Here is a 24,031-nt window from a genome sequence, read left to right on the forward strand (position 1 = left end):
AGAGACGGGGTTTCTCCATGTTGGTCAGGCTGGTCTCAAACTCCTGACCTCAAGTGATCCGCCCGCCATGGCCTCCCAAAGTTCTGGGATTACAGGCGTGAGCCACTGCACCTGGCCATATTTTTATTTTTAAATGCGAAAACATACTCAAAGTAGAATGAATCAAGATTATCTTAACCTCATAAGGATCCTCTAAAGTTTACATCAAAAAGCCTGTTTCCAGCCGTTCAAGGTAACACAAGTTATACGATAAGGCATAAAAAGCCAATACAATCCCCAAAGCAGCAATTTTTAAGGGTCAGACCCAATGTTACTTAGCAGTATTGAAACACTCATAATAGCACAGCTACCCTTTAGAGCAGCAGCATTGCCCGGTACAACTTCCTGCAGTGATCACTACTGAGCACTTGAAATGTAACTAGTGTGATTAAAAACCTGATTTTTCAGTGGCTAGTAACTGCTATATTGGACAACAGAGCTTTAGAATCTTAACTATCCTTTAATATTCAGAAACTGGAAATACAAGAAAGGCACCAAAATTATGGTAAAAGGCCCCTCCAAAAACTGGCAAAAAGAGAATCTTTAATCTGTAGAATACAATTATCAAGCTGTCATCAACAAGCCTTAGTTTCTACCAATACACTACAGACTAGCATGTTACCTAATGTATAAAAATAATTCTGCAGTAATATTCTAATATTGGGGGAAATGTTTACTGACATTTCACCTTTGCTCTAAAAGGTGAAATTTACATAAAAAGTGTCTTGAATTACAATTATCAGGTTAATAAAAACTGCCCAAATTCTTCACTCTTTCTCCCTCAGCAACAAAGCAGACAACTACTTCTTATAAACCCACAAAGGTGACTGAGGAATAATGAAATTATATAATGCAATTGGTACCATATAACATGCATTTCATGACCTATATTATACATGTAAGGGCCTTTTACATTTTTATTTCTCATTTAGGAAATTCTTCTAAAAGTCAATTTACTCCTTTTGTTAACACAACTGTTGACATAAAAAGAACAAGTATCTTAAGAGACTTCTTAGAATATCAGTGAAAGGATATAAAAGAGCTAAAGATAATTGTTAGGATGGGGTGAGTCAGATAAGGAAAATACCTACAACCAGAAAATTATTTTCTATTATTGGTAATCACAGATATCTTAAAAGCAGGCATAAAAGGCAAACTATAAGAAAATAAACCTAAAGTAAAAGCATCTGGCCTGTATATAAAACGTGACTTTAGAATATTTAGCAAATATTAAAATATAAAGAGGTTAATGCACACAAGAGCAAAATGACAACTACAAAAATTAAAGCCACAGAAGGTCCCCATTATGTGTTTGGTTGGCTTTAAAAAGTGAATTACAAATCTTTTTATTGTATCATACAAAATTATCTAGTGTATAATAGACTAAATGAAGTACAATGGGAAAACAAATAACCTACTAAATGGTTCAGAGAAATTCAGCATTAACCACATAAGAGAATCTAGGAAGAAAAGAATTAGTAACAAGGCTGTATATTACACATTCTAGCAGTGCCAGAACCTATGTGTTTAATTTCCAATTAAAATTTTCATTTTACTCCAAGTTTTACTATACATTTAGAGCTTATAAATTTTAAAAAAATTTAATTCCATTGGAATGTGGAAATACGATTTGGTAATACAAACCAGCAAACTGCTTAAGATAAAGATGATCTTAACATCTAAGCATTCACTAGACCTTAACAATACTACCTCTGGACCCCTAAACATTTGATTGATACTAAATCCATGGTAATGGTTGAGTAGAGTTATTACTGCACTTATGTCAGATTACATCCTAATCTTCTACTCAATAAACCTCTGCTAACTTTATTACCAAGAATTAATGCCCCTGAGGACTATTTTTAAAATATTAGTTTTCCAACTTTTTAATTTCATTGTTTATAAATCAAATTCACACAAATACAGTCAAAGTTCTGTAGTCACTCCTTACTGAGGATGATGCTGGCTGGTTTCTGAGTATGAAGACGATGCTATGGCAGTACCGCACACAGTCTGATGAGTTGTTTTTCCATAAGAAATGAATTTATGCTGCTTCATCCACAATGTCTATCCATTCATACTCATGTCAAAGAGCATGCATATGCAAGACAATTGGTGGGATTAGGGATTAGCAAAGCTAATTCAGCCCTCTTATGGAGATAAAATCTGTGATCTTTGCCTAAATGTTTTATACTCAAGAACAAAGAACCACAAACTCCATTTATATTTATTAAAATGAAAAAGATATAGATAAAAATTACTATTCATTTCAAAGGTTGACCATTTAAAAGAACTATCTCCTTTTACTCTAGAAGCCTTTATTTCAAACTCTAACAAGAAATCAAAAGGGTTAATGCTCCCATAAAATGTTACCAAAAGTATTTCACAACACTGGTATATATAACACTAACTGTATAAATAATAAATGCATTACTTTTACCTTCTATATATACAATATAGTATATTTAGATGGTAGCTAAATAACCGCAACTAAACATTTTAAATTGTGACTATTTCCTCTACATGTTTTAACATTATTGCCAAGTGAAAGTGCAGATATGAAAGCAAAAGGCAATCCTGTCTCTTTGCCCTAGTATTTTGGGATTCTTCTCTTTAGAATTAATCTGTATGTTCTTTTCAGTCTAATCTTGTAAGTAGCTTAAAGAGGTTTTATATCAAATAGTTACGTATATCGTCCCACAAGAGACATCATCTGCTTTATTCATTTAGCCCTTTGAAAAGAATTGTAAAATAATTTTACCTTCTAGGATTCTTCTTTGGTAAGAAAAAAATTTTTTAACAAAAAATAATAATGTCACCATTATTTGAGTACCTTTCTCTATCAACTTTTCCCACCAGATTTAATAATAATTCTCCTCAACCTTTAAAATCTGACAACTTTTGATGACAAACAAGGCTAAGGCACCAGTGTTGAGACTGAAAATGGCTAAGTACTAAATTTCAAATACACATACATACACACACACATGCGCGCGCTCTCTCTCTCTCTCAAAAAAGTGTGAGCATCAGGAGTTACTAAACACTTTCCCCATGATTGAACTGAAGAAATTCAAAACAGTTATGCTCACTTATCTTCTCAGGAAGATCCCTTGGAATTCTGCAATATTTGTTAGGTCTTCACTTCACTGGAAAATATTTGTCATACAAACTGTCTCCCTACCTATTTTTTTTCCCAATTCTTTTTCAAATGCTTAATCTGCAGGAAATTACTAAAAGCATACATATTAGGATTTCTAAGTAAGTCTGTTCAACCCTCTTATCATGGTTTATATTCAGCTATAAGAAGATTATGTCAGCTGCAAATGTCAGTTAACCTTTCTCTCTTGAGATATGCAGGTAGCCTGATTTGGGGATTAACAACTCAAATGGTCTCACTAAAATATCCAAACCAACTCTCTCTCTCTTAACTGGTGATGGCATAACTTGCTTCACTTGTTGAATCCCATGGGAATACAGATTATCACCAGTAACTGTAAGTTGCACTGGCTAGTTATCATGTCCAGCTTCACTGTATAGAACTTGTTCTCTCAAAATGCTGCAGGTCAAACAAAAAAAAAGTGAAAATGTCACCTGTGAATAGCTTGGGGAAAAAAGTACTGCTATCAAAAGCTTCTGATTTGGGTTCTGTTCACTGTCTGATCTTATAAACAGGTTTTATTTGTTGAATTGGAGGTGTTTACTGGAAGATGATGATATGGCCAAGCCAAGGAAGGGAACCTGCCGTGAAGAGTACAGGTGTCTCTGACCTACTACCCAAGAACTGCAAGAAAAATGTCCAGATGGGCATCAGATACCTAGTCCAGTCCTTGGCAAAAGTCTGGGCTTTGGAAACCAAGGGCAAGAGGTGATGACAACTAATCTGTAGTATTTAAAACTCCCACCCCCCTATTAAACTCCACCCTCCCAGATCCCCCAAGCGTGATTTTGCACAACAAGTTAAATAAAAGTAAACTGTTTATTAAAAGATACAGCAAAGGTACAGATACAGAGATACATACAAAGATACAGATATATATATATATTTACATATATATACAGTCTTGCTGTTTTCATGTGCACTATATTTAGCAGCACATTATTTAACCAGGCGGCATTTTAATGGGGTTGTTTTGACACTTGGCATTATTAAGATACAACTATAGCCCCGTGGAAATTTCAACGTGTGAATTCCACTTCTCTGACTTTTAATAGTAGCAAAGGGGGGAAGGAGAAGGGAATGGAGTACCAAGGCTGAGCATTAGGTTAAACACAAGAATTTAAAAGGGCCAAGGTAGCAAAGGGGAGGAAAAATAATTAAAACTAAAGGCTATCTGACAAACAACCCAGAGAAACAGTAAGAAACCATCATTAAGGGCAATGGGCTATGTACCCAAGATGCTCACATCAGCCTACAATGACCTTTTCCAATCCAGTTCTTGTGTTGAACCTGAGGATCTGCCCCTCTCCGCTCAATCCCTCCACCCGATAAATTTGCTACCACCAAAATCTAGAGCTATAGAGCCTTGAAGCAAATCGGGAAGCTAAGTAGTTGTACCTTGGACTACCTTCCCACAAGTGCAGGGAGGGCCCAATGTTGGGTAGGGATGTGATAACACTGTTCTCTGCAATTCGATGCTTTTCACTTTGTGGCTTGGTTCCACAAAGTGAATTGCATCGAGTTACTGTCAAATGAGAAGCTGCGGGTTGTTTCATCTGTCGTCTAACCCGGCCCTGCCGTTTAACCCGGCCCTAAGAAGAGTGAAACAGAATCCAAATCAGATACAAAATAACAATGAAATGGCAGATTCAGATATAAAAAAGGAAAAATACATAATATTCCTCCTACTTACCTCTGAGGGCAAATTGCTGCTGAAAACATTATCATCATCTTTGTTTTCTTCACCATTTTTCTCTACAGGAACCCATTCTCCATAAACACTATCTGCTTCTTTTTTCCGATGTTGAGATCCAGATGATACAGGGAATTCTTTTGTTAATGTTACCTGGCTTTTTGGTGGAGTTGGTTTTGCTGCAGCAATCTAAAAAATAAAGTGTTTCTTAATTAAAGCTCAGTATCTGCATTAAATGGTTTCTGAGATTTTCGACATAACCTGAAGGAAATGATACTGTACATTATTTCTCACAGTATTTAAAACAAAAATTAATAAACTAAATTCGATTTGGGTTTTATTTAAATAGTTCTACAAGTTACACTGTTTTACCAATCCATAAGCACTAATACTCACATTCAGATTGAAAAAAATAGGTTTGGGTTCACTGAGTTTAAAGGGATGATGATAAAAAGGAGGTTCTTCTTCCTCTTCATCCGAAACATGAGGTTTATTCACTATTACATCATCATCTTCTTTACTCTGTGCGATCTGTTTACATTTCTTTAAAAGTAAAAACAAACAAAAGATAAATCTTACGCTTTATGTACAACATGTAATTTCTTAGAATCAAAACCACATAAAAGCAACTTTCCAAAGTTAAACAAGATTCATGATAGGTTATAGATAACCATTAACTTGGCATATTAACTGATATTTAAACACACTCTGGCTGGTCAGTCAACAACATTTATTGAGCACCTACTATGTGCAGAGAGCGCACTGTACTGGGCACTGTCTGGGGAATACAAAAAAAAAAAAAAAAAAAGAAGTAGAAGACATGGTCCCTGCTCTCAAGGAGCTTACAATCTAGTACAAGAGAAGGAATACATATACATGAAATAATTGAACACTTTTACAGAGCAACACAATTAACAAGTGCAAACTGATATAATACAAACTGAGTACATAAGTGCTAAAAGAACAAAGGCTTGAGAGAGAATAGAGTCAGGCAGAGTTAGAGAATCAAGGAATATTCCTTGAAGAGTTCTAAGCCAGATTTTCATAGTGAAGAACAAAGACTGGAAGGGAAAGGAAAAGTCATCCTACTCAGGTGGTGGTAAAAAGGTGAGAAGAAACTTAGGACAAGAAGGCTGAAGATGGGGCCAGAAACAGCAAAATATTAACTGTCCATAGCATTTTGGATAAGGAGCTTGAATTAGGTAAATAAGCAATAGAAGCGTTTACAAGGCCCTCAACTTTTTTTTAAAAAAGTTGTAATTCATACTGTAATAAATCTAAGTGAGGAAACAGATTCAGAAGCTTTACATTTTCCCAAATGTATGGCAAAACAAAAGATCTGAAACATTTGCAACAGGATTAGATAGCAACATGTCTCTCCATAAATGTTTTGTGGGTTGAGGAGAACTTAGGAAAATAAGGCATGATGGAGAGGGTGCAATTGATGAGGTCTGATACATAAAGCAAAGTCAATTCCTTCCTGAGATACAAAGGAACAGACTCCATTACCTGGTTTTATAAAAAGGTCAAGAGTAAATTTGGGTAGACCTGTCTCTATACAAGCAGTAGATTTAATGACATCTATTATCAATTGAAAATATTACAATAGGATAAAAAGCTCATTTCGCCAAAAACACAAGAGTATATTAAGCTTGTAATCAAGGGGAACAGAATATATTGACAGTGGCAGGCTGGCATAAGGCTAGCCAATAACAAGTTCCAATATATGAAACAGTGTGGTATTTCTGGATCCTAGCAGCAATATTTTAGCATCTCCCCCCTCCCACCTACACCAAAAAAATAGTAGTAAAACAAAGCCCCAAAAAAGCCTCAATTGAAAAGATCAAACTTTTAAAAACAAAAATAAGTGTGTTTAAAATATATATGTTACTGCCAAAACCCGAACCGCAGGAAGAACTGATAATGGCCGGCCATTATCGCCAATGGCTGGTACCAAACAGCCAAAACCCGAAATGTTGATGCGAAAGAAGTTCCTTTCAGGCAATGGCCAGCTATTCTTATTAATTTCCAAGCTCCGGTGGCAAAAGATCATTTCTGAAGATTGTCTGTGTCTTTGCGTATATGCAGTATACTCGTGGCGATCAGTGAACACGTCGTGAATGGAAACGAAACTGTAGGCGAGCTTCTGCGTGTTGCTCACTCAACACCTCCTCCATTCAAACGAACCGTCCCACTCCTCAGTCAGTTTGGCTTCTAAAACTGGAAAGCAAAAGTAATGGGAAGTAACTTTTAGCTAGCGGAGCTTAGCCATCCCGGATAATGGCCTGCTAAACAGAGCTTCTGCCGCTGCCACATCTGTATTTCGGGTTTTGGCCACTCGGTGCCAGCCATTATCAGTTCTGCCCACAATTCGGGTTTTGGCACGCTCCAGAGTCAACATCACTGGAATAATCCATTTAAGAATGAAAACAAATTCTGTCTAGCTTACCTCAGTTAGTTCTTCTATAGTAGCTCCTCCTGACTTTTTAGCAACTTTCTCTTCTATAGTAGGTGGAGGTGCAGGCTTTAGGTTTGGCGGTAAAGGGACACCAGCCTTAGCACACATGGCAGCTGCATTAGCTTTGGCTATTTCAAGTAATTGAGCCTTATCTGTAAGAAGAAAAATACAAGCTGCAGTTTTCCTAAAAAGCTGTACATTTTGTATCACCAAAAGTCTAACATACTAACAAAACTAAAGGCATCCTAGATCCATCGAAGAACTTGAGTATCTAATAAAAAAGAAAAAAAACAGGAAAAAATTGTAGGCATCAATATTCTGCTGTTATAGCTGTGATCAAACTACTGGCTCAAAGTTTTTAAGCAGCGGCCTCATTCAAAGAATTGAGTCCACATATTGAGCTTCCCATTTGAATATTACAATAGGTTACTACACAACTATAATGATCACCCTACTAAACACACTCTAAGATATAAACCTACCCAAGCCAATTTTATTTCACAAAATTATCATGACCCTACTCTCGTTCTGACACTTTAAATCACTCTTTGAGCCCCAGTTAAAGTGCCGCCTTTTTTTTTTTTTTTTTTTGAGACAGTCTTACTCTGTTGCCCAGGCTGCAGTACAATGGTGCCATCTTGGCTCACTGCAACCTCCACCTCCCGGGTTCAAGCGATTCTCCTGCCTCAGCCTCCCGAGTAGCTGGGACTACAGGCATGTGCCACCATACCCGGCTAATTTTTTGTATTTTTAGTAGAGACGGGGTTTCTCCATGTTGGCCAGGCTGGTCTTGGACTCTCCTGACCTCAGATGATCCACCTGCCTCGGCCTCCCAAAGTGCTGGGATTACAGGCATGAGCCACTGCGCCCAGCCTAAGTGCCACCTCATCCAACAAGTTGTCATTAAGTCAGAATTAACATTCCTTTTCCCACTGCGTTCCTAAAGTACCTCACCTCTATCAGTATTATAGCAATTACATTCTGTTCTTTCTTAGTGTTACTATTTGGTAAGAGAGACATATATGCATTTTACCCATATCTCCTCCACCAACTTGTAATCACTTGAGGAATTACATCCTGTTCCTCTGCTGTGAATAAAAAAGAACTCAGAAAACTTCTGTTGAACTGAATGCAGATTCTCCCTTTTTACTCTTAACCTCTTTTTCTTTAGTCAATCCTGGCCTAGAAATGTCCAGTATACTGGGATAAGGATAAATCATCCATACATATTGTAGGTAATCATGTATATCAATCAAGTTTTAATCACCTCTGTACACTACTTAAAATCAGGGGAAATTAGAGCAGTTATTTTTAAAGTAAAGCAGAATGGGTTATTAAAAAATCACTCTGATCTAAAATATTTAACTTTATTTAGCTAGTATCACCTACCCAGTTAAATAACCCCCACATGCAAAATTCCTTACTCACTTCCATTACCAACTATACCAATCAGAATTACCTTCACCAACATTTAACAGTCCTATAATGCCATTTTAAGATATGTTAACTTATTTAAAAAGCAATATTGTAATTTTAGGTTTACTTGCAAGGATGTATGTTAGAACACATACAATAACAATCTGAGCATATACTTAGCTTGTTTTTAATTTAGCTAGAGTTCTACATCTGCTTCTGCTTTCCATTTTTAGCTATGGCAAGATAACTGAAACAAAATAAAACATTCAAGTATGGAAACACCTTGATTCTACCATACTCCGACACAGGACTTTTTAACTCTAATTTCAATACACTGATCCCAGCACTTCCTAAATATAGTACCATTTAATCATAAAAACTTAAAGACAGAAATATTTATCCTAAACCAGTAAGTAAATATTTCACTTCACTCAAGATCAGAAAAAATTAAGGTTTAAAACATTTTCTACCACTATCCCATTAAATTTTAAAATGACTCACCCAAATCTGTCAGACGTTTGGGTGATCTGCCTCGTTCAGAAGACCTGGATCTTTTACGACGGATGGGAGATCTGCTAAACCTTCTTCTCAAGGGTGTTCTTGATCGCCTTAATCTGACTGGTGAGATACTGAAGCTTCGTCTTCTTACCACAGACCTTGATCTTCTCCGGCGGCTTGGGGTGCGGCTCCGGCGGCTGGGGGTGCGGCTCCGACGGCTGGGGGTGCGGCTCCGGCGGCTGGGGGAAATGCTAAAGCTCCTTCTCCTACCCACAGATCTAGATCTTCGTCGACGACTTGGAGTATGACTCCGACTCCGGCGACTTGGGGTTCGACTTCGAGCTCTAACTGTCTTTCGGTTATCCCTGGAGCTTGATCTTTTTCTTTTCCTTTCCCTAGACTTGGATCTGTGCTTTGGAGATCTTTTGCGCTTCTCTTTTGATACAGATCGTCTTCCTCTAGACTTTGATCTTGATCTGCTGCTCCTCCTCCTGCGTCTTGAACGTGACCGTGAACGTGTTTGAGAGCGATGAGACTTGGACTTAGATGATCTCTTCCTTGCCCGAGAACGAGATTCACTGGTACGCTTGCGTGATTTGTGTTCAGAAGATTTGGAACGCTTACTTCGAGATCTTAATGAAGAGTCTCTTTTCTTCTCTTTCTCACCCTTATCACGGTTCTTATTTTTCTTGCTTTTTTCATGAGTGTCCTTAACTTTTACAAAAATTTCATAATCATCCTTTTCCTCTGAAGACGACTCTGAAGCTCTTTCTGGCATACTACTTACAACCGGGCTGGCAACAGATTTGTCACGTCCAACATCACTTGCAAGTAAAGGTCCTTCAATGCCAGCTCTAAGGCTTGTAAGACGTTCCATGTCCTTAGGAAGTAATGGTCTCACTAAATCTGCTTCATTAATATCCTCAATATTGGCAGAAAATCCTGAATCAGACAGTGTCTCTTTAGGAGGGGGAGGTACTTCTTTTTCTCCTCCACTACTTTCTTTAGGGCTGAGCAGAGCTGCTAACGTCTGGTCACTCTCTTTTACAGGTAATGGTTCTTCTGTATCCTTACTAACAAGGTTATTATTAGATGGTAAATCAAGATGAATATCTTTAGCAGGCAAAGGCCCTTCAATGTCAGCTTCACTACCACCACTAGGACTGGTAGAAATTACCATGTCATGTTCAGTATCTTGAGTAGTTAAAGATACATCAATATCATATTTATTAACTGAACTGAGAGCAGATGTTGTGATAAATTCAATACCCTTACTAGTTCCTGTTGCATCAGGTTCCAGAGCAAGAGTACCAGTAGAAGATAGAGTTTCTCCTGCATCAGCTTCACTAACACCAGGGTAGGTATCCAATACTGTGCACTCTTTAGTCTCACTGGTGGGCAAAATTTTCTCTTCACCAATTTCCCCAACAGGACTAGTACTAGCAGCACACACTGTATTATGTTCCATTTCTTTAGCAATTAAATGATTATTTATATTAAGGTCTATATTTACACCATGTTCACTTTCGTAAGAGTCACTTTTCAGGTGTACCTCAGCATGTGGCTCTTCAACTGAATGCAAAGCAATCTCCTGCATGCCAATCTCTGGAGCAAGATTTTGATCACCAGAGGGTAGATTAATTCCTTTCATAACATGTGATGACATGATACCAGATTCTAGTATCATTGGTGTGGACTCTATAGCCACCTCAGTTGGTATTACTTGAGTCTGCTCTGAGACAGTGACAGCAGGCTCTGAAACTGTCACAGTAGACTCCTGGACAGAAACAGATGATTCTGAAACAATCATAGAAGGCTGAAGGACTGACACCGCTGGTTCCAGGACAGGCACAGAAGGCTCCAGCGCAGAAACAACTGGCACAGGAATGGTAATATAGTCTGGCTCAGCTACAACAGAAGGCTCCGGGACAGTCACAACCGAAGGCTCCAGAACAGTCACAGTCGAAGACTCCAGGACAGTCACAGTCGAAGACTCCAGGACGGCCACAGCCGAAGACTCCAGGACAGCCATAGCCGAAGACTCTGGGACAGTCATGGTTGGAGGCTCCAGAATGCTCTCTGCCAGCACTGGAGTAGTTACTGCTGGCTCCAACAAGGATGTAGATACCTCTGAGGCAACATGTCCTGAGGCTCTCATGGATTCAAATGTTTCTGCTCTCTCTGACAAAACAGGAGGCTCTGATGCTAGCACAGTTGGTTCAGCTGACATTGTGGGAGTTTCAGATACCATACAAGTCACTGGTCTCTCTGGAACAACTTCATGTTCTTCTGCTACTACCGCAGATTCTACAGGTGTTGATGTAATTGAAGATTCTGGCTCTGGCGGTGGTTCTGGAACAGTCACAGTAGCCTCTGATACTAAAACTGAGGGATCTGATGCTGACATTGAATAATCAGTAGGCACTGCTGAAGGCTCTGAAATCTCACTTTGACTCACAGGAGGCTCAGGCTGCGATACAGACTCTTCAGAAGGTAATGATGGCACCTCTGCAGGCCACGTATTTTCAGCTGTTAATGCTGACTGCTCAGTGGGCAATGCTGGACCCTCTGGTGGTTCCTCAGGAGGCAACGGTGGTGTCATTGGTGGCTCCTCAGGTGGCAACGGTGGCATTGTTGGGGGCTCTTCAGGAGGCAAAGGTGGCACCATATATGCCTCTGTATATGTGTCAGTGTAAGAATCGGTGTAAGAATCAGCAGCCATAGACATCATTGAACGATCAGCAGTATAAGATGACATCATAGATCGGTCAGCTGCAGAGTACGATGACATCATAGACCGGTCAGCAGCAGAGTATGACGACATCATAGACCGGTCGGCACCCATGGACATCATAGATCGATCAGCCATTGGGGACATCATGGAGCGTTCATAAGCTGACATCATAGAGCGTTCATAAGCTGACATCATAGAGCGCTCAGCCATAGGGGACATCATAGAGCGCTCGTAGGCTGACATCATAGAGCGCTCGTAGGCTGACATCATAGAGCGCTCAGCCATAGGGGACATCATAGACCGCTCATAAGACATCATAGAGCGTTCGTAAGATGACATCATGGAACGTTCTGCAGCATAGGACATCATCATAGAACGTCTAGATGCTAACATCAGGGGTCTAGGTGCTAACCTATATGGCCTGGGTGCTATTCTATAGGACCTGGGTGCTATCCTATAGGGTCTAGGTGACATCCTGTAGGGATCAGGAGTTAGTCTGTAGGGATCATGGCCTAATCTATAAGGGTCCTGTCCTAACCTGTAAGCATCATGACCTAATCTATAGGGGTCATGGCCCAACCTATAGGGATCCTGAGCTAACCTGTAAGGATCCTGAGCTAACCTATAGGGATCAGGAGATTTTGAACCCAACATAGCAGAATCTTGGGTACTAGACGCTAACATCTGGGCATCCATGGTACCAGACGCTAACATCTGGGCATCCATGGTGCCAGAAGCTAACATTTGAGAGTCCATAGTGCCAGATGCTAACATCTGGGAATCCATTGAGCTAGTTGCTAACATCTGGGAGTCCATGGTGCTGGTTGCTAACATCTGAGAATCCATGGTGCTGGTTGCTAACATCTGGGAGTCCATGGAGCTGGTTGCTAACATCTGGGAGTCCATGGAGCTGGTTGCTAACATCTGGGAGTCCATGGAGCTGGTTGCTAACATCTGGGAGTCCATGGAACTGGTTGCTAACATCTGGGAGTCCATAGTGCTAGTTGCTAACATCTGGGAGTCCATGGAGCTAGTTGCTAACATTTGGGAGTCCATGGTACTAGTTGCTAACATCTGGGAGTCCATGGTGCTAGACGCTAACATCTGGGAGTCCATGGTGTTGGATGCTAGCATCTGGGAGTCCATGGTGTTGGACGCTAGCATTTGGGAGTCCATGGTGTTGGATGCTAATATATGGGTCTCCATGGTGTTAGAAGCTAATATATGGGATTCTGGGGCCATCAAGGGATCCACTCCTACTGTTACAGAAGTCTCCCCCACTAATGTAGTAGGCAGCTCCTGTGCTACCGTATTATAGGATTCCAGCGCTGTCGTCGAGGGCACCTCCAGGGACTGCGACACGGTCATCGTTGACAGCTCCGATGTTGTCACCACAGACTGAACAGAGATCTCCAGCGCCACAGTTGCCACGGGCTGCCCAGGCAACTCTGGCGCCCCAGGCTGCCCTGGCAACTCCAGCACCCCTGTTGCCAGAGGCTGCCCCAAAAGCTCCAGTGCTCCAGCTGCCCCAGACTGCCCCGAGAACTCCAGTGCCCCAGCTGCCATGAGCGGCCCAGGCAACTCTAGTGCCCCAGTTGCCACAGGCTGCCCCGACAACTCCAGTGCCCTAGTTGCCGAAGGCAGCCCTGGCAACTCTGGCACCCCAGTCACCGAAGGCTGCCCCGGCAACTCCAGCGCTGTCGTTGCCACTGGCTGTCCTGGCAACTCCAGCACCATCGTTGCCTCAGGCTGCCCCAGCAACCCTGTTGCCGTTGTCACCTCAGGATGCCCAGGATGTTCCACCGTTGTCATCCCCACAGGCTGCTCCAACTCTGTCGTCGTCACAGGTTGTTCGGTCAACTCCATTGCTACTGTTACCGCAGGCTGCTCTGGCAACTCTACTGCTGCTGTCACCAAAGGCAGCCCTGGCAACTCCTGTGCCATCACAGGTGGCTCTGGTACCTCCTGTGGTGGCTCCAACCCCATGGATGGTGCTGGAAGCCCTGGCAATTCCTGCGACAACTGTGGCACTGGTGTCACAGAGGGCCCTGGCAACTCAGGCACTGCTGTCGCAGGGGGCCCTGGCAACTCAGGCACTGGGGTAGAAAGGGGCCCTGGCAACTCTGGCACCGGGGTAGCAGAGGGCCCAGGTAACTCCGGCACTGGAGTCACAGGGGGCCCCTGCAACTCCGGCATGGAGGTCGCAGGTGGCCCCGGCAACTCCATCGCTGAGGCCACCGACGACTCCTGCAGCTCCAACGCTGTGGTCTTAGGCAGCTCCGGCAACTCCTGCGGTCTTGTCATGGATGAATCTGCAATCTCCGATGGTGCGTCTACAGGCTGCTCTGGCAATCTTAGCACTTCAATTGCAGATGACTCTGGAAAATCCATTGTTGTTGATGTGCTTGGCTCAGGGTACACCTCAGTAGGTGTCTCTGATGATACCACAAGGGTTTCTGCAGGCTCTAACACTTTTGCTACTGGGGGCTCTACCAACATGATCTTTGATGGCTCTGGAGATGTGCTCTCCACAGACTTCAGCACAGACTTCATCTGATACTCCACTGACATTGTTACGACTGGCTCAGATGACTTCAACACCACTGTTGTAGTAGGCACTGGTGCTGTTGCAAAGGAATCCAGAATCTTTGTCATGGATGGTTCTGGCGTTACTGCCACAGACTGCTCTGACTGCTCTGAGATTACTGATGTAGATGGAACTGACAGTTCTGCAGTTTTTGTAGCTGGCTTCAGAGTTTCTAAGATGTGTGGCTCTGGTATCTCCACTGATACTACAGGAGGTTCTAGCACAACTGCAGGGGATTCATTGGTCTCAGATAGGCCAAATGCTCTTGTAGGAAGCTCCAGCGCCATAGCTGAAGGTTCAGAATCAAACTTTAAAAAGGAATCAGATTCTAAATCTATGTTCCCATCATGATGAGATTTCGTCTTTGACTCAGATTCTTCTGGCTGTCTTTTATATTTTTTTTCCTTTTCTTTCTTCTTTTTCTTCTTTTTGTTTTTATGCTTTTTATGCTTCTTTGACTTTTTAGTGGGAATTTCATCAGTAGGATCTGTTTGTACAGATACACATCTACTTTTTCTGGAGGCCTCTTTCAAGTCTGAAAGTAATAGAAATTAATTTTGTCAGACATTCCCCAAACTAGAGTTAGATTAAATTATATAAGCCCATATTTACATTCCATGTTAAAACACCATAGTACAGGCCAGGTGCAGTGGCTCACACCTGTAATGTCAGCACTTTGAGAGGCTGAGGCAGGTGAATCACGAAGTCAGGAGTTCAAAACCAGCCTGGCCAGCATGGTGAAACCCTGTCTCTACTAGAAATACAAAAATTAGCCGGGCATGGTGACACGCACCTGTAGTCCCAGCTATTTGGGAGGCTGAGGTGGGAGAATCACTTGAACCCAGCAGGTGGAGGTTGCAGTGAGCTGAGATTGCACCACTGTACTCCAGCCTGGGCGACAGAGCAAGACTCTGTCCAAAAAAAAAAAAAAAAAACCCACAGTATAACACCTCACATTAAATTAAAAGTTACCCAATAAACTATTTTTCATAAAACATCCTGGAGACTACTACTTTTCTGATACTTCTTTCCACAACTAATGCCTGGTTTAAAAATAAATTATTAGTTTAACACCAAAACTTACTTTGAATTACATTAAGATATGTTTCATGAAATTCTATTAAAATAATTATTTCCTCCAGCTCTAAAATTATAGCAAAATTACTTTTAAACTACTTTCGTCAAGGAATATATTTCATGTTATTAGTTGCTACAGTTCCTATTAAAAAATCCACATAATATAACTTTTGCGATTAGTAACCCTTGTTCACACAGGAAGCAATATGGCACTGGCTCTGAACAGACTGCCACTTTTGAATCCTCAATCAATTCATCACTACTAGGTTAATGGTCTTGGCCAAATTACTGACACATGTGTTGTGTCTTCTAGAGTTAGAGGATAAAGTGAGTTAAAATATGCAAAGTACATCAAACAATGCCTGGCGCGGAATAAGCTTTCAGCAAAGGTTAATGACTGCTTCTATAGAGTATAAAAATATCTGAACAACAAATATAAAATATTCATAGAGAACTCAAATTTTACCTTATCATGCCTATGTTACATTCTAATAATAATAACATTTTCCCCCAATACTATTCTCAAACCACTAAAAAATAACTTTTTAAATGTTTCTATTTTAGAAAAGAATACTGATTTTAGACAGGAAATTCTTAGTCCTTAATTTATAATTTAAGAAGGTCTGAATTTACATACCCTCTTAAAGAGATGGGAGTATTCAACTTTAACAACCAAATGAGATTTATTTACTCTAATGCCAATATCAGATTAGATAAATCTTAGGGATCCCAAAAAAAGCTCATCAGAAATCTGAGCCATTAAGACTACAGAAAAAAATAAATCAACAAATCAACACTTGACATAGCTGAAGCAGAACTAATCATTTTCTATTGTTTCATAATACAAAATGTTAGCTAAGTTATACTTCAATCAAGGTTATTAGAGCCATGAATCTAAGGATAGCTAAAGTCTGTGAGAGTCATGAACTTTATTTACTTTAGCACAGCTAAAGTTCCCCCCCAAAAAAGAGAAGAACAAACCATATTACAAACTTGATTCCAGAACTAAATCAAGGTAATGACTGTTATTTTTGTGGCCAAATCCTTCATTTCTAAACATCAATTAATCAATTCCAAAAACGCTAAGTATTCACGCAATGATTCCTCTTCACCCACTGCAGTTTAAGTGGGATGGATGTTTTTACACAACTGTTTAATAAAAATGCATACTCAAATTCCTGATACTAAGAAACTGAATCAAATAAACTGAAACTAAGTCAAAGATAAAAATTGTATTCTACCAGCAGAGCAAACAAGGACATCAATGTTTGTGTTTCAATGGAAGCATGGAGAATTTAAACAAGAAAGTCTTCATTAAATCAATTTTTAAAAAGCTTAAATTTACTGAATTTTTTTTTGTTTTGAGACGGAGTTTCAAAAAAAAAATAAAAATCTCAGCTCACTGCAAACTTCGCCTCCTGGGTTCATGCAATTCTCCTGCCTCAGCTTCCAGTAGCTGGGATTACAGACACCCACCACCACACCCGGCTAATTTTTGTATTTTTAGTGGAGATGGGGTTTCTCCCCGTTGGCCAGGTTGGTCTCGAACTCCTGACCTCAGGTGATCCACCCACCTCAGCCTCCCAAAGATCTGGGATTACAGGCATGAGCCACTGCACCCAGCCTGAAGTTTTTAATTTAATAAATATCTTAAATACTGAAGTCAAAAACTAATATTAACCTTCAAATTTCAAAAAAATCTTAAAAGAAAATTTTTGAGACAGTTAATTATCTCCAACTTACCTGGCTTATATCGTAGTTCTGTATCTAAGACCCCAGAAAGTACTTCCTCTATCTTCTGCACTATTTCTTCATTTGGTAGACTCCTGGCAGAGGCAGCTGCATCACCCGCCTGGTTTCCTTCAATGGGTGTATTTGTTTCACCATTCAGCTGGCCTTCATTCCTTCCACTTGACATGAAAAGTTATCGAAATTCATTAATATTTTGTTATACCATTAATTAAAAAAGTAATCCAATTAATTACAATAATCATGCTGTACTGACGGTCAGACGTTTTACCTTTTTCCTATTTTAGATATTCACCACTAATAATGCATCCTTAACAGGATCTACTTATATTTAGGACATTTCACTTTATACAATTAAAGTTTTCAGAACTATGAAAATTAAGAAAAACTCTTTAAAACAGGTTTCTAAGTACACTCTTATTTAAACGAAATAATTTCAGAAATCTAACTTTAGGCTTTTGGGTTGCCCACATATTTCTCTTAGGGGAGAAAAATTAATAAGAGCCCAGTTATAAATCAAAACATGTGGCCTAACATTATGGTAGAAACCATGGCTACATTAAAGCCACACCTGTGCATAAATCACAATCACCATCAATAGTATCAAGGAACATAAAAGCTAGCCACAGGCACACTGAATAAAAAGGGCAACCTGTAACCTCTATGCAGGCTTACATTGTTACTGAATGCCACTAAACTTAAAAAGGAAAATAATTTATGTAATTTTTACACAATTATCAAGAACCGTGGTTTAAAACACTCACATAAAACAAGTGGCATTTATACCAACAGTAAAAGCATAGATGGCTTAACACGTTTTCCATTCACAGGGCCAGAGAAATCCTTAAATAGGTTAAGAACATGTCATTCGCCCAGTAATTTTTACTATTTTCCTGTGAATTTGCAAAATTTTGAAAAATCAAATAATTTCAGCAACAGTTTGATTTTAACTTCAATTTTAGCTAAATGAAAACACATAAAACAATTATGCTCCACTACCTGATAAAAGTCTGAATGATGAAAAACCAAAAAAAATTCAGTAGGTTACCTAAATGTTATTAAGGAATATCTGGTTTTCTAATACAATGAATTGTATAATTATAATAATTAACATTTATTGACTACTAGCTAGTGTCGTACTGTTCTACATTAACTCATGTAATCCTAACAAAACTCTAAGATCACCACTATTATTCTTTTATAAATGAAGAAACTTAGCTGAAGGTCACACAGCTACTAAGAGGTGAAGCTGGTACTCAAACCAGAGGCCATATTCTTACACACCATCTATAACAGAAGTCCGATAACTTGTTTTTAACTGTCAGCCTCAATACTCTAATTTACATAAAAGCAGATTGAGAAAAAAAATAGCTCACTGAAATGACAAATAATCAAAAACTTGTTTGCAGACTGATAACGCATTGTGTGTTGCTTGAAGAGAAACTGCATATTCCTCTAGTAATAAAGTGCTTTGTCTAATATTATTTTTAGATATTCTTTTCTGTAGCACTTTATTTTACAATATTCCTAAGCACTTATACATAATTATGACAAATCTGAAAATCAGAAAATTATGGTTTCAAAAGTTAATCTACAAGGAAGTAATGATTTCATCTTAAAGCTACCAATTGTTAAACTGCATTTACTGAAAAGCAATGAAAATTTCAAACCACCTAAATATGCAACAATATATTCCTACAATGGGATTCTATGCAGCCATGAAGAAGTCCAAAAGACAGAATGGGAGGGACAAACTTGTTCACAACGTATTAGCTGGAAAAATGATCAATACAAAACAAGATGATCACATATCACACAATACATGGGGGGAAAAATGACATAAGAATATCAATAATGTGAGTTTTTTCTCCTTTTTCATTACTTCTAAATTCTCTGTAATAAAACACTCATTTTCTAAAGGAAAGATTAGCTTTTAAAAGTTACAAAAACACAGCTTGTTAAATTAAGCAAACAACTACTTAAAGCATCCAGCAAGATTTGTCAGGAAAATTATATTCTCTTAGCTCGGGTCTCTTCTCATCCTAAAACACTACTAGCAATATCACAGAAATTTAAAAAGCAATGTGAGTGGATCTATTTCCACTTAAAAAACAAGAGATTCTGCAAAAGTGATAATTCTAGCAATAATACATCATTGCCCTAATCATCCTGTATTACTTTGGGTACTTACAACTGGTTTTCGGCCCATTTTCAAATTCACGTACTGCTCTTGCACTCAACTTTTAAAATACAATTAAAAACATTTGAACTCGGAACATTTACGTTTCAAGATCTCTTTTCTACCTCTGTACTTTAAAGAACTGAGTATCTTATACAAAGCAAATACCGAAAGACAACCGCTGAACATGATACACTATTTTCCTAACTAAACAACCATTTCCTTAACAATCTCTTCGCCTTCAAATTTTGTGAAGCCAAGCGCAAATTATGTAAAGTCTACCAGCAACGACAAAAATAGCGTGTCAACTGGGGCAGGGGTAGCAAGAAAACAACAGACCTATACACAAAGTCCACTTTCACTTGCTGTAATTAATCACTACCATTTCAAAGTCCCCTTCCATCGTCTTCTCGAGTATTTTAACAAAGCAGCAAATATTAGTCTGAGATAGTTTTAATTGAAACATTTAACTATTATAACGGCTGAGAGACACTACAGGACACTAGGCCCCGAATAATCTTATTAATAGATCCAGACCCCCAAGCGGTCTGAAGCTCGCAATAATAAAGAGGATTTAAGATTACCCAAGAAACGGCCGTTAGAGACCCTTTCCGGTCACAGGCACCGGCCGGCAAAATCCGCGGAGGCGGAGAGGGGGAGGGGATACGCGGCGGCGGAGGAGGAGCTGAGGAAGGAACTAGGCCCGTCCCTGGCGGACAACCGGGCCTACGAGGAGCTAAACGGCAGGGGGGAACCAAACAGGGGAGAAGGGTGAGCATCTTAACTCGGTTCTAAAACAGGGAGCCTGGGATTACCTCGGAAAAGGCGAAGTTCTTCGAGGGGAAAGGAAGGGAGCGGCTGGGGGGGCGGTTGGGGGGGGCCCGGAAAATGGATCCCAGGCCCAGGCGGGGCCCTAGCGGGGCCTGAGCCGAGGAACGACGGCGTCTCCGAAGAAAGATGCCAAAGAAGGCTAGGTGAGGCCCTAACGGTCCGCTGGGAGCAGAAGAATCTGGGAGGCGTTTACCTGGAAAGCTCCTGTTGAATTTCCCGGAATTTGCTGACCACGAAAGACCTAAAAATCTGCTCGATGTTGGTCGCCATGGCGTCCGCTCCGTTCTCTCAACTCCTCCTCGCTAGTCCTCCAGGCTCCCAGCATGCCTCGGGAGGAGGCGCAGCGGCCAATTCGGTCTCTCGCCTTTCTGATTGGCTCCAAAGGGAACGCCCGGTCCGGCCCGCTCCACCGAGGGGCCAATCAGTGAGCACGGCCCTGCTCTCCTCCGCTGTTTCTGAGCGGCTGGGGTAGAGGTGCTGACGTTTGCGCCGCGCACGACTATGTCCGCCATGTTAGTGTCTGACGCAGGCGCCATTACAGGAGCCGTCTCTCTTGAGGCGACTGTGGCCGCCCAAGTTGTCAGTACCCAGCAGTGTTTGGAAGCCTTAAGAGGCTTGCTAAACGCCTGAAATTAAAGGCCAGGAGGAAGAAGAGCAAGAAGGGCAACCCAGTGTTTAACATAGGGCTTCCAGGCGCTCGCAGGTGGCGCCAAGTTCGGTTTCGATAGGGATATGCATCCGGGAGAAAATTTTTCAACCCCCGCCCCCGCTGGGCTGCGAAGGAAGAACTCGCTGTAGCCCTGTGTCTCCCCCAGTGCGTCGTATAACCAGCCTCATTTTAGGCCGGATGTCCTAAGTGACCGGCATTCAAAGCCTGGTTTATTTTACTCTCATCAGGAGTCAGGCGTGTCAGGAGATTTTTCCGCGGTAGCTGGTCAGCTCTGACTCGTGAGCGGCGCACAATTGGCTAAGAATGGGTTTAGCATTTTGGCGCTCTCCCTCGGAGCTCCTGGAAACACTGCGTGGCACCCCATACCACTGTCACATTATAAACGTGCTAGGGCTTGGGTGTCTTGGCTGGGGAGCAGTCAGCCCGCGCCCAGGGCGGGAGGGAATCCGACTAGATTCTCGCCGCGGAGACCCAGGACCGCGCGGACCAATGGGGCAGGGAAGCCGCCGCGGGGCGGGGCGGTGAGGGGCGGTGCCGCGCTGGTCCCGCGCCGGTCCCAGTGGGCCCACTTCCGGCGAGCGGGTGAGCGAGAGCCAGGTGGCAGCCTGGTGTCGGTGCGTAAAGCCCCCTCAGCTTTTACACAGAGCGCGCTTATTCTTTGGTTTGGGGATTTAAGATCGGGAACTGAGTGAAACCGTAGAAACTGATTTGTGGAAATTTTCGTGTTGTTTGTAAATGCGGTGGGTGGGGGTTGGCCATGTGCTTTTCCCTTGTTACTGTTAGGTGAAGTTTCTGTTTGCTCTTTTGCTCTTCCTGTTTTCTAAGATGTCAAGGCCTTTTTGTGTCTTTATGCATTTTTAGAACATAACCCTAAATTGGTGTACTTTGTCAGATTTTCTCTTTATGCACCCGTTGTCTCTAACAGATTACTTGGTTAATTTTGTAATTGATTTCTGCTTTATTCTCCGTATCCTCCGATATGGCTTTATTTGCCTGTCTTATTCTCCTTATGGTACCCATTCTGATGAATGAGGCCCAAGGTTAGTGAAGTCCCCCAGAGTCCCCTGCTAGTGTGGGGCAGGGTCTCTACCCAGGCCAAGGCGCTGTGTGTGACTCTGGAGCCCAGGCGTCCTCACTACTGGGTCGTAACGCTATTTTCATTAAACAAGAGAATTTTCCCACTCTACTGGTATATTCAAACTGAAGATGTAACATTTGCTCTAGATTTAAACGTCTGTTTGTTTCTGGCCGGATGTGATATAATCCCAGCACTTTGAGAGGCCAAGGTGGGTTGACCACTGGAGGTCAGGAGTTGGAGACCAACCTGGCCAACATAGTGAAACCCCGTCGCTACTAAAAATACAAAAATTGGCCAGGCGTGGCGGCGCACGCCTGTAATCCCAGCTACTTGGGAGGCTGTGAGGCAGGAGAATCGCTTGAACTCGGGAGGCTGAGGTTGCAGTGAGCCGAGATCACGCCACTGCCCTCCAGCCTCATCGACAGAGCGAGACTCTGTCTTAAAAAAAAAAAAAAAAAAAAAACCCACAGTATAACACCTCACATTAAATTAAAAGTTACCCAATAAACTATTTTTCATAAAACATCCTGGAGACTACTACTTTTCTGATACTTCTTTCCACAACTAATGCCTGGTTTAAAAATAAATTATTAGTTTAACACCAAAACTTACTTTGAATTACATTAAGATATGTTTCATGAAATTCTATTAAAATAATTATTTCCTCCAGCTCTAAAATTATAGCAAAATTACTTTTAAACTACTTTCGTCAAGGAATATATTTCATGTTATTAGTTGCTACAGTTCCTATTAAAAAATCCACATAATATAACTTTTGCGATTAGTAACCCTTGTTCACACAGGAAGCAATATGGCACTGGCTCTGAACAGACTGCCACTTTTGAATCCTCAATCAATTCATCACTACTAGGTTAATGGTCTTGGCCAAATTACTGACACATGTGTTGTGTCTTCTAGAGTTAGAGGATAAAGTGAGTTAAAATATGCAAAGTACATCAAACAATGCCTGGCGCGGAATAAGCTTTCAGCAAAGGTTAATGACTGCTTCTATAGAGTATAAAAATATCTGAACAACAAATATAAAATATTCATAGAGAACTCAAATTTTACCTTATCATGCCTATGTTACATTCTAATAATAATAACATTTTCCCCCAATACTATTCTCAAACCACTAAAAAATAACTTTTTAAATGTTTCTATTTTAGAAAAGAATACTGATTTTAGACAGGAAATTCTTAGTCCTTAATTTATAATTTAAGAAGGTCTGAATTTACATACCCTCTTAAAGAGATGGGAGTATTCAACTTTAACAACCAAATGAGATTTATTTACTCTAATGCCAATATCAGATTAGATAAATCTTAGGGATCCCAAAAAAAGCTCATCAGAAATCTGAGCCATTAAGACTACAGAAAAAAATAAATCAACAAATCAACACTTGACATAGCTGAAGCAGAACTAATCATTTTCTATTGTTTCATAATACAAAATGTTAGCTAAGTTATACTTCAATCAAGGTTATTAGAGCCATGAATCTAAGGATAGCTAAAGTCTGTGAGAGTCATGAACTTTATTTACTTTAGCACAGCTAAAGTTCCCCCCCAAAAAAGAGAAGAACAAACCATATTACAAACTTGATTCCAGAACTAAATCAAGGTAATGAAATCCTTCATTTCTAAACATCAATTAATCAATTCCAAAAACGCTAAGTATTCACGCAATGATTCCTCTTCACCCACTGCAGTTTAAGTGGGATGGATGTTTTTACACAACTGTTTAATAAAAATGCATACTCAAATTCCTGATACTAAGAAACTGAATCAAATAAACTGAAACTAAGTCAAAGATAAAAATTGTATTCTACCAGCAGAGCAAACAAGGACATCAATGTTTGTGTTTCA

The 24,031-nt window shown here is 40.5% G+C and overlaps 3 protein-coding genes across 3 annotated transcripts in view; 2 read left to right on the forward strand and 1 right to left on the reverse strand.

The window, feature by feature from the left end:
• The window catches only part of DONSON (downstream neighbor of SON), a 28,716-nt gene extending 23,605 nt beyond the window's left edge, over window positions 1-5,111 (forward strand). Inside the window, exons 12-13 of the mRNA XM_011950048.1 lie at window positions 3,712-3,924; window positions 4,958-5,111. The gene's annotated coding sequence lies outside the window, so the exon portion shown is untranslated. The remainder of the gene's footprint in view (window positions 1-3,711; window positions 3,925-4,957) is intronic.
• Window positions 1-24,031, reverse strand: part of SON (SON DNA binding protein) — a 44,400-nt gene that overhangs the window by 12,783 nt on the left and 7,586 nt on the right. The window contains exons 2-7 of the mRNA XM_011950047.1: window positions 20,612-21,192; window positions 17,403-17,569; window positions 9,265-15,117; window positions 7,339-7,499; window positions 5,286-5,432; window positions 4,890-5,078 (exon numbers count right to left, since the gene is read on the reverse strand). Coding sequence (XP_011805437.1) covers window positions 4,890-5,078; window positions 5,286-5,432; window positions 7,339-7,499; window positions 9,265-15,117; window positions 17,403-17,569; window positions 20,612-20,688 — 6,594 coding nt within the window. The 5' untranslated portion in view covers window positions 20,689-21,192. The remainder of the gene's footprint in view (window positions 1-4,889; window positions 5,079-5,285; window positions 5,433-7,338; window positions 7,500-9,264; window positions 15,118-17,402; window positions 17,570-20,611; window positions 21,193-24,031) is intronic.
• The window catches only part of GART (phosphoribosylglycinamide formyltransferase, phosphoribosylglycinamide synthetase, phosphoribosylaminoimidazole synthetase), a 45,966-nt gene continuing 43,440 nt past the window's right edge, over window positions 21,506-24,031 (forward strand). Inside the window, exon 1 of the mRNA XM_011950059.1 lies at window positions 21,506-21,702. The gene's annotated coding sequence lies outside the window, so the exon portion shown is untranslated. The remainder of the gene's footprint in view (window positions 21,703-24,031) is intronic.

This window comes from Colobus angolensis, unplaced genomic scaffold (genome assembly GCF_000951035.1).
Source record: "Colobus angolensis palliatus isolate OR3802 unplaced genomic scaffold, Cang.pa_1.0 Scaffold300, whole genome shotgun sequence".
NCBI classification, from domain to species: Eukaryota; Metazoa; Chordata; class Mammalia; order Primates; family Cercopithecidae; genus Colobus; species Colobus angolensis.